The sequence below is a fragment of the Phyllostomus hastatus genome, unplaced genomic scaffold (assembly GCF_019186645.2).
Source record: "Phyllostomus hastatus isolate PE091 unplaced genomic scaffold, TTU_PhHast_1.1 phas_contig_37, whole genome shotgun sequence".
In the NCBI taxonomy this organism is placed as follows: Eukaryota; Metazoa; Chordata; class Mammalia; order Chiroptera; family Phyllostomidae; genus Phyllostomus; species Phyllostomus hastatus.
Genome location: NW_025333867.1, coordinates 8,829,671 through 8,840,164, shown reverse-complemented (window position 1 = coordinate 8,840,164; position 10,494 = coordinate 8,829,671). Strand labels below are relative to the sequence as shown.

The 10,494-nt window shown below is 39.9% G+C and overlaps 1 protein-coding gene across 9 annotated transcripts in view; it reads right to left on the bottom strand.

Moving 5' to 3' along the window:
• Nucleotides 1-1,846: 1,846 nt before the first annotated feature.
• MYLK4 (myosin light chain kinase family member 4) overlaps nt 1,847-10,494 on the bottom strand; it is a 141,166-nt gene continuing 132,518 nt past the window's right edge. For 7 of the 9 annotated variants that reach the window (XM_045841643.1, XM_045841640.1, XM_045841644.1 and 4 more), the window contains 2 exons: nt 8,664-8,735; nt 1,847-5,842 (listed from right to left, as the gene is read on the bottom strand). In XM_045841643.1, the coding sequence (XP_045697599.1) occupies nt 8,688-8,735 (48 nt within the window). In that variant the 3' untranslated portion in view covers nt 1,847-5,842; nt 8,664-8,687. The remainder of the gene's footprint in view (nt 5,843-8,663; nt 8,736-10,494) is intronic. The other 2 variants (XM_045841642.1, XM_045841645.1) reach the window with 1 other exon arrangement.

Sequence of the window (10,494 nt, the reverse complement as noted above, 5' to 3'; positions counted from 1 at the left end):
AATGTTTGAAGATGCCTCAGAGGCTCTTTAGCCTATCCTTGTTTATTTCTTTTAGTCTTTTTTCTTCTTGCCATTCTGATTGAATGTTTTTTGCTGCTTTATGTTCCAAATCATTGATTCGATTCTCATCTTCATCCACTCCACTGTTGGTTTCCTGTAAATTGTTCTTTATTTCACTTACTGTAAACTTCTTTTCTAGCTGGGTCTTTTTTATTTGGTTGAAGTATCCAGTGAGTTTCTTGAACAGCCTAATGACCAGTGTTTTGAACTCTGCATCTGATAGATTGCTCATTCATTTCATTTAGTTTTTTTTCTGGGGTTTTGTTCTGTTCTTTCACTTGGGCCATATTTCTTTGCCTCCTCATTTTGGCAGCCTCCCTGTGTTTGTTTCTATGTACTAGGTAGAACTGCCTTGATTCCTTGTCTTAGTAGCAGGGCCAATTGTAGAAAAGTACACCAGTAAGTTGAATGGGGTGGAGCCTTAGGTAATCATTGCCAGTGCAGGGCAACTCATGTAAACCAAGTTGATGGAATCTCATACACTGTCACTGCTCTGTGGCTCTGTGTGGGGGAGAGCTCATAAAGGGAACAAATTTGTTGCCTGGCCTCTGGAGTTTTGTACAGAAGCTGTCCCCTGGCACTCATCCTGATACCAGACCCTTCAATTTCTCCCTGTATGTCACTGGTTCCATTTCAGCTGCTGCCCCAGTGCTGGATCCCAGAGGGAGTGAGTCTGTGTAAGTTCTAAGTCTGTTGTGGGCCCTTTAAGAGGAGACTGCTGACAATCCCACAGTTTCTCCTGCCATCCCAAGCCACACTGGTTTTTACAACTAGAAGTTATGTGGACTTATCTTCCTGGCACTGGAACTCTGAGCTGGGTAGTCTGGTGTGGGGCTGGGATCCCTCACTTCTGAGGTATCCCTCCCAATTTTTATCCACCAAATGTGAACTATTGACTGGTAAATGAAAACTATTTCTCTACTCATAACATTTTTGACACCAAATGTGTGGGGGTTTTTTTTCCTGCATTAAAACAATTTCAACACTAACTACTTAGGGTTAGCACAGACCCCACAAGTTAAGGACTCAATCCCAGAAGACTGTCTCCACTTTGTTCACCAATCACAAGTGGTGGGTCTCCAGGTTATCCTCACTTCTGTCTCACTTGACTATAAATCAGGGCTTCCTACAACCCCCTCCTAAGTTTCAATAATTACCTATAATTGCTTAAAGAACCCAAGGAAAAACTCTACTATTACCAGTTTATTATAAAGGACTTAATAACAATATAAGGGAACAGCCAGATGAAAAGGTACACAAGATGAGGTCCTGGAAGGGCTCTAAGCACAGAAGCTTCTGTTCCTGTGGAGTCTGTGGTGTGCCACCCTCCCAACATATTAATGTGTTCTCATTTACAAACCCAGAAACTCTCCAAACTCCTTTGTTTAGACTTTTGATAGAGGTTCCATTACATAGGCATGATTGATAAAATCATTGGCTCTTGGTGACTAACTCAATACCCAGCTCCTTTCCCCTCCCTGAAAATAGACAGGTGGGGCTAAAAGTTTCAACCCACTAATCATGTGCTTAGTTCCTCTGGCAACTAGCCCCACTCTCCAAGAGTCACCTCAGTTGGGTAGACTCTGGTATGTTTTTTCTCCATGGGACTAGCCAATATTCCTGCAGATGGTTCTGGGGCTCCTATAAGTGTGGCATCACTCTTTTAAAGTATCTTGGGTTCTTAATGTCACAAGCTTTAATATGTCAGAATTGTCATAAAAGAGAGAGTTTGCACTGCATTTGCCAAGACCACTTATTTGAATAATTTAACTCAATAACCAAAGGATAAATAAGGTCCATGTTTATTCATCAATATAAGACGTATGAATGACTGTCATACATCTTTGTAAGGCAATGAAATACAGCTGAATGAAATGATGTTCAGAAATAAAATATGTACATGAAATATGCAATCACCACATTATGAATCCACTTTTATTCTTTATCTACACAGATACACCTCATTGGAAGGACCCACTGACATCTACCAGCTGAAACAACTACAAAATACATGTAAGGCAACACATGTACACTCAGGTATATGATGTTTGCTGCTCTTCTGAATAAGTAGTAGTTGAGTTGTAAGCCTTCATGGAAGGCGAAACTGCTTATGTAAAGATCAATTATAAAAAACACACCTGAATAAAATGGAGCTAGGAGAAATATATAGAATTTCTAGTATGAGAAAGTGTAGGCTCATGTTATGCAAGGAAGTAATCTTAATCTAGGAATTAACATCTAATAAGTACAGCATCAAGTTTTATTTAGGAAACAAAGCAGTTTGCCTTTTGGAAATATAACTTTCACCCTAAAAAAGGCTTTTAGGGGAGCATCATAATGAATGTGAAGATGAACTTCGATTCTAACTTAAGAAAAACAGAAAGAAGTAAAAAAATAAAATAAAGAGCAAAAGTAAAGCTGGGACCATGATGGCTGGGGAGAATTGAGGGGCAGTGGTTGTGTACCCTGTACCCATGACCAAATTGCCAGAAAGCAGAGAGCTGGGCTGAGTCTATGGAGCACAGCCAGGGAGGTGCCCTGGGTCCCCCCTGTCACTACACTTTCACAGATGAATTTTCCTAATGAGACTCCCTCAACTGGCTGACAGCCAACTGAACAAACACATGCACACATACTGGTTGCCTTCATCTAACTGCTGGGGTCAGGAAGTGGGGCAGGAAGGACAAAAAAAGGAATGAAATGAAGAGCAAGACCCTCATTTCCCTAGTATCAAATTCATATTTTGATTCTAAAACAAGAAAAATTTTGATACATTAATTTTTATAAAAATGATTAAAATTTGAAATATTCAGAACTCTTTCAAAATACATTCACATTAAAGTATGCCATGACAGTGGCAGCATGCCTATTAACATTTTTGAGGAAAGAAAGCAAGGTAATATTAACTCAGGAAAAAAACAATTAAAAAAGAAACCTATGGTACTCAACAAACATGAGAATTATCTAATTTTAACCTAGAAATCTATTCCCCAAGTTGGCTCAGGTGACAATCCATTTCTATTTCAGAGATTTCTGTGCTACAAATGGAAGCATGAGCTCTTCCTCCCTGATTTTTAAGTAGCAACAGATTCTGAGTAAATGCTGGTATCTTAAAAATTACAAATGTGGACATGATTTTGCCTTAACAGTTTGTAAGGTATATTTCTCTCCAGGCAGTGAGAAGTGCCACATCAGTGTTTAATTTGCTCCATTTACTGAAAGAGCAACTGCCTAATTCAAGTGAGTGAAGCCATGTAACCTCATTAAGACACTGGAGGTGAAATACAGGCTCTCAAATCTTAATGGATTCTTGGAAAAATCAATCACAATAGCTCCAGTCTAACCAGACTCAGCTTCTATGTGTCCATGCTAATTGCCCCCTCTGCTGTGCCATCACAGTGGCAATCTACCAAGTTGGGGCTCTCGCTGGAGCAGCCACACATGGGTTTGGAAGAATGCAACAGAATAAGCAGGAGACTTAAATTTCTCCCCTTTCACCTCACTCTAGACTGTAATAATCAACTCTGCAATTCAAACTATCCTCAGCAATCCTGTAAAAGGCACCCTGCTGGCATGGGGATGCCTCCTAATCCAAATGTGGAAATTCAAAGATCTAGTTTCAAAGTAGAGTCTCCTTTCTAAACCTTTTGTGAAAAAGTCACAACCACTAAATTCAGGGTCATCAGTGGATTCATTTGGCAAAGAAATAATTCCTTTATCTGGCCTAAGCTGTGTCTTCCATGTGTGGTGGAGCTTGGGGAACGTTTATCTGCCAATGTGAGGCAGAACGGGAGCTGGATGCAAACTGCACATCATGCAAAAGACCTCTGCTCCATTTGGTAGAGAATGCTCACCACAGGCCTGAAAAGCCTTCCATGTGGGCTTTCAAATCAGACCCTTGTGTCTTATTTAGCGTTTGAGTAAATGCCAGCTCTCTGTGGTCTGAGTATTAATGTGTGTACTGGCTTATATTTTTCCAGACTCTATGAATACCATCAGCTAAAGATAGCACAGCAATATAACACTTCAGTCACAGGACCTTTTTTTTAAAGGAAACTAAATTAAACATTTTATGCATAGTCACATAACAGGAACAGCAGAAACCAACCTTGGATAAATGCATAGGCCAAAGGAAAAAAGAAATGCATCATAATGTAAGAGCCAAGGCTAGAAAAGAGTAAGTTTCATAGCTAGCATGACCACTAAATTGGCATGTGGCCTTAACTAAATTAAACATTTTCTTCTTTCCCTACTTCCTCATTACCTTACACATGAAAATAAGGACATTGGTAGATAGTTGTTCATGGGTATGCTATAAGGATTCACTAGGTGTATATAAAAAATAATGGAGAAAAGCCAATACAAGTTAAAACTGCCCTCACAAATATAGCCACCACATTATTCTTATTTCATTTCATTGATTTTGTGACAGAAAGAGCCTAGAACAATTTATAGCCAAAAATTAAGATACTATTTCAGCGGATCTCAATAGAGTAGTTATTTGGAAATGGAAAGTGTGAGGAAAGTGTGAGAAGCTGAATGGTGAGCTTGGTGTTGGGTGTGTAATTGGAGTTAAGTGTAGTTTTGCATTGTGTCTTTTTCATAAAGAACCCATGCCATGCTTTATTCTTGAGTGGCCCTGTGCCTTTTTGTTCCATACACAGTAGATCTTATTTCCCTTATTAAATATCTGTAATAAAATGGTATAGGAGCTCAGGAACAAGAAGAAACTTCCAACTGGAAATCCTGCTTATGTCCAAAAACATGAGCAGAGGTGTCCCCATCACCTTTGATTTCTAATCCTCCTTCTTCACAACCACCAAACCTCATGAGACTCCATGTAGGTAAGATCATGAGGCTCCAAAATTGTTTGAGTTTACTTGAGGACTACTTCCCAAGTCACTTCAACATTGGAAGCACAGCACTGTCCTTCCACAGGATAAACAAGTCCCATCTTGTCCACAAGTTTGGCATGAGGAAAGCTCTCATCACTGTTAACATTATTTCAAAGGTTTTTAAAAACCAACCATAAACATATATCTCTTGCACCACCTCTCAAAACCAGTGTATTTCACATGGATGAGTGTTCAGTCAGAAGAAAGCAGGGATACATTATGAAAATGCATATTACCATATTCATGTGAAATAAAATCAGTTACTTGGGAGAAACTGATGCACTTGGAGGAAAATGCATAATAAATGGAAGAATGTCTGATGCCTCTTGTCCTAGAATTCAAAGAAAGTTTATATTCCAGAAAGCAAATTATTTATTGATTGGGTTTACCTGATTTTAGACCACATCAAAATAATAAAGGCTAAGAAACTAAGTGTTCAATTGACTCAGAATTTTTTTTTGGTGATACGGTTACCCTTTTGAAAGGCATAGTTCATTGACTGGAAGAAGTTTTCTTCCTCTAAATTCATCCTCCAAGTTTTAAAATAAATATCCAGTATGATTGTGCTAGTACACTGAGAAATAGCAGAAATAAACACCCCTTGTCCTATGACTAAAATCAAGAAATAAAAATAAAAAATAAAAAACTCAAGAGGGCAGGAAAATATCTTCCCAAGTGTGTACTACCACAGAGTGTGAGAAAGTGAAGAAAAGGGTGTGGGGTTTGCCTGTACCCCTGGGACCAACACACTGGGAGTCCCCCTGGAGTGCCCCTGAGTTCGTGGCAGCCCCCACTCCCCCAAGGCCACCAGTCATCGTGGAGGTCAAAGCATCAGAACTGCTGATTTTTCCAAAAATCTCAAAGCAGCAGCAATCCCAGCAGTTTTCCTGCAAAGCAAACAAAATATGACTCTTGTTAATTCAATAGGGCTTTTAAAATTGCAATTAGTTGGTGTGCCCTTAGGAAAACCACACATGATTTTTTTTTATAATGTATGTGTGAATGTGAGAGAAAAAAAGAGACCCCTTGAAGGATTCCAAATCCTTACCAGAGTGGGTTTGGGCTTTTTTTTCTTTTCAGTTTATACAAGATATTTTAGTACTATTTGCCATATTGAAGGACAAGGCCTCTTTGTTCCCTCTGCAGCACAGCCAGCTCCCAAAGTTGCTACCTCCAGTCCATTCTGTCAGCTTGATCTGACATGAAAGTGAGACTGTGGGTCACGCGTGGGGTACTTCCATTTGCTTTAGGACCACATCTGACCTGGGGCCCACATACCATTTGCTGCCTTATATCATTCCTATACATTGAGCAGGTATCCTAAATTTACATCTCATGGGCTAACAAAAGATGCAATGCAAACAGAAAGTGAAGTGCCACCATTTTTAGAGAGATTTTTAGAGTGCTTCCTCAATGCATCAAAAAGCCTTTAACAAGCTGCAGGAGATTTATATGCCATAATTCACATTGTGGATTATGCCTTATTCATAGGGCTTGGAAGTCATACTTTTTCCACAGAAATAATCTTTCAACCACCAGATTTCTAAAATCAATATTTCTCAAAGTGGGTTTTACTTATAACATGTCTTGCCAAAAACCCCATCTTAGCCTAGCAGTAAATATTGTGAAAAATAATCTATTTTTTAAAAAATATAAGGCTGCTCCTGGAGTTAATATCTTAAGCTTGTACATTAATTGGGGAAAAAAAGGTAAGAAAATAGACTAGGAAGCAATCACATTGTGTGAACCTGTAACCACTCTCTCACCTGCCTGTGGTGGGACCTGGTGACTTTCTGTGGCAGATGGAGCTGAGGGACCCAGGGAAGGAAGGCATGCAGCCCAGTGATTACCAGGGGTTGACCTGATCAAGTTCAAGGAGAGATCTCAAGTTATTTTAACAAAGATGGCACTACCTAACTGCACCAGTGGGACAGTTGAAATGCCTTAATCTTTGTCCACTGTATAAGTGTCACTGCCTGGGCTGCCATGCTCTTCCACAGCATTGGACTCAAAGCACCAACTTGGTATAGACAGACTTTACCACCTCCCACCAGCCATTTCTTCCCTCCTTCCCCAGCCACACCTTGACCACAGGCAAGCAATGCAACCTCCTGTCTCCCAAGGGATTCATTCCCATCAGACCTCAAAAGTGACTCCAGTGTTTATGGTGGGAAGGTGGTTTATGCCAAACCTTCCAGGTTTGTGGTAACTGAGGACAAAACTGGTTTTGGGGAAGGGGTTTGAGAGGAGACAGAAAGAACCACAGAGGCCCACTGCCTGTAGACTCTGGCACTCATCACTCATGGTGAAGGCTGGACTGCACCTCAGGCCTGAGAGCACATAGAGTCCTTTATTCCTGCTCATTGTGACAATATACAAACTACCTCCAACTCTTCCCAAAATGTTAATATTCTTGCTTAAGCACAAGCCTTCATGTTGACTTTTCATAGATTTCTAGATAAGTGATAAACTCATAAGTAAGTGACCCTTACACCAAAAGGTGAATCCTTTTCTAACACTGGTTTGTGACTTTTATTATGACTCATTGATTTATTTCTACCAAATCTTATTCTATAAAAGATTCAAGGCAGCTTACAAGAATATACACAGTCAAATAGACTAACAAAAACCTCAAGACCAGGATAAATACAAGTTAGAATAAAGGATTAAGAGCCAATGGGTCTCTTCAGACTGTAGCAGTTGCTGAGTGCCCAGGAAGGACTGGGCAGACCCTAGGCCATTGGGAGCTCATGAAGATGTTGGGTCCCAAAGCTACAGAGACACCTGTGAGGCTGGCTGTGGCCTCTGAGTTCCCATCCCCAGGCCAAGCCAGAGCCAGAGCCCAGCCAGGCTGCCAAGCACTTGCCACCTCCTGTGCACTCCTGTGATTCATTAATGCTGAGGATGGCCACGTTTGATTACATAATAAAAGAGTAAGACCATAGGGCAGCAACAACACAGGTTAACAAATTTTAAGTCCTATATCGTTGTTAAAATTGAGTTGCAAAAAAGCCATAGACTTACTTTCCAAGATTAGAAAGCTGACTTGCTGGAGGATGAATGGTCCCCCCCAACAAGGACATAAATGTTGGGATTTTTAAAAGTCCTCTGCAATAAGTATGCTTTCTTAGGCTTCTCCTTTAGGGCATAAGTTGGGATAGTTTATTGAGATAGTAGAAGATATTCATGCATAAAACTATCTCTTAAGAATTTCAACAGCTCAAGGGGAAAAAATGGGGGTTTTAAATTCAGAGACACCTGAGAGGATTACGCTCTGCCACTGACTAGCAGTATGGCCTTGGGTGAGTTATTTAGTCTGAGTCTTCGAGGCTTGGTTTACCTGTGTATGCAAAAAAGACATGACTTCCTCCAGTATAACACGGTTGTGGTAAGGACTACCAGAGACACTTTCTATTCAGTTCCTGGCACCTATTAAGCCCCTACTATGTTCCATGACCTGGTCTCAGGGCTTTGCTTGGATTATCTCATCAAAGCCACTCAAAAGCTTAGGAAGTAAGACTATCTCCAACCCACAAATCCAGAAGCTAAAGTTTCTCTGCTAGAAAATGGCAGAGACAGGGTGCAAATATTGCAGTCTGATTTTTCCCCCACCCCACTTCTGCCCTGCTTCCCACACAGTACAATGCACATTTGATTTCTCTTCAGGCTTGCACAAAGACCTCTTCAAAAAAAGACCCAAAGACCAACCTTTCACTGGGCACTTTCTGTAGACTATTTGGTCACAAATTCCCGAGTATTGGAGCTGTAATTCTTCTTCTTCTAGGAAAACCAGAGACATTTTGGAAAGGATTAGAACTTTTTTCATCAGTTCCTGACATAAGAACATTTGAGTCAATAACTTGCTACTGAGTAGGAATTTTCTTCAAGACAAGATCTTGAAGCCTATTGCTAACAATCCTTTGATCAATACAATGAACTTCCCTAAAAGTCTAGCTCGAACACATACCCCACTCTCCTCTAGTGTGCCTGTCATCACTACTCTTCCCCTCAGACTCAGGGACAAAGAGCTCAGCACCTAATGACACTTAAGTTTTGCACATGTGTGCAAAACTCCCTTTGACACACACTCACTTAGACAAAGCACAAGAGTCAAGACTGAAACTGGGGCTGCAGTGACTACAAAGATGAGTAAGACACAGAAATGGCTTCTTTCAAACATTTTCAAATCTGGTGACAAAAGCTAAGTGCTACAAGAGAGGTTCAAGAAGACAGAAAAAGCACCTCCAGTTTGAGGATTGAGAAGAGCCATGTTAAAGGAGATGGCATTGAAAATAGGCCTAAGACAATTGCCACAATTTCAGCTGATCTGGAAGGAGCAGCAAAGACAAGACTGGAAACAGAGATAAGGATATACTGGAGCAGGCCCAGACTTTTGGGTGTCTCTGGTGTAGACAGAAGGAACACTTGAAGATTGTTTGATCAGGAGTGAAATGATCAGAGTTGTAATTAAAGAAATTATGGTCGGTGAATTAGAAAAGAGAGCCAATAGAGATTGAATGTCAGCTCATGGGTTATTTTATTAGTTCAGTAAATTGAAAGAAGGGCATGAGCTAACAGAGTAGCACTGGTAATGGAAAGGGACAATAGAAGGCTTATTAGTTAACTCTTGGAGAAAAAAAAACATGTTGTATTTGTTGTTTTTCTTCCTTCATCCCCAAAGCATTTATTGTCTGCGGTAGAAGCTTGACAAGTTCTAATAGATTAATAGTTTGGGAAATGCCTTGATCCACTCCAGCTGAGAACTGTGTTTGTTGGAGGATAGGCTACATATGGATGGTTGGGGTCATAAGAAAAGCCGAGAACCACAGCATGCCCTCTTGAGCTTAACACAGAAGGCACCTTAATTTTTAAGAAAAAAATTATTTTTAAATTTAGTGACTGAATAGAGGCATGCCGAGTGATTAAGAAGCAGTAAGTGCTTTTAAGCATGAAACCAGCAAAGGGATTTTTAAAAAGTTTATAAATGGCTTTTAAAAAATATAATTAAGATTTAATAGTAAATAGTTTGGGATAAGGGTTAAATTTTCACAATCAGCTTAAATTATTATTTTATAAAACATATCAGAATGAAGATTTTTCCAAAAATGAATCTTCTAGAACAATTTAGTCTCAATATTTCACTATAAAGTAAAATACAGTAAGTTTGAATATTGGCTTTCAATAATACCAAAAGTGTACAGTAAGTACATGAGTTGTTCTTGAAACATCATAAGGCCCCTTTCACCTAGTAGCCCATTACCTGGTGAGATAGCAAAGGGAGGAAGCCCCACCCTATGCCAGAGCCTGCCTGCCTCTGCTGGGATTCTGGCTTATCACTAGCACCTCATGGGATCACATACAAGTACTGAACCCTGTCCTCAGTTTCCTCATCTACATACTGAGGATAATAACAATGCCTGTTTCATAGGATTGGCATAAGGATTAAATGAATTAATATTTGTATAGCAGTCAGAACAGTGCCTGGAACAGTGCCATGTAATTATAATTTCATGATAACTAACTTGACTTATACAATGAA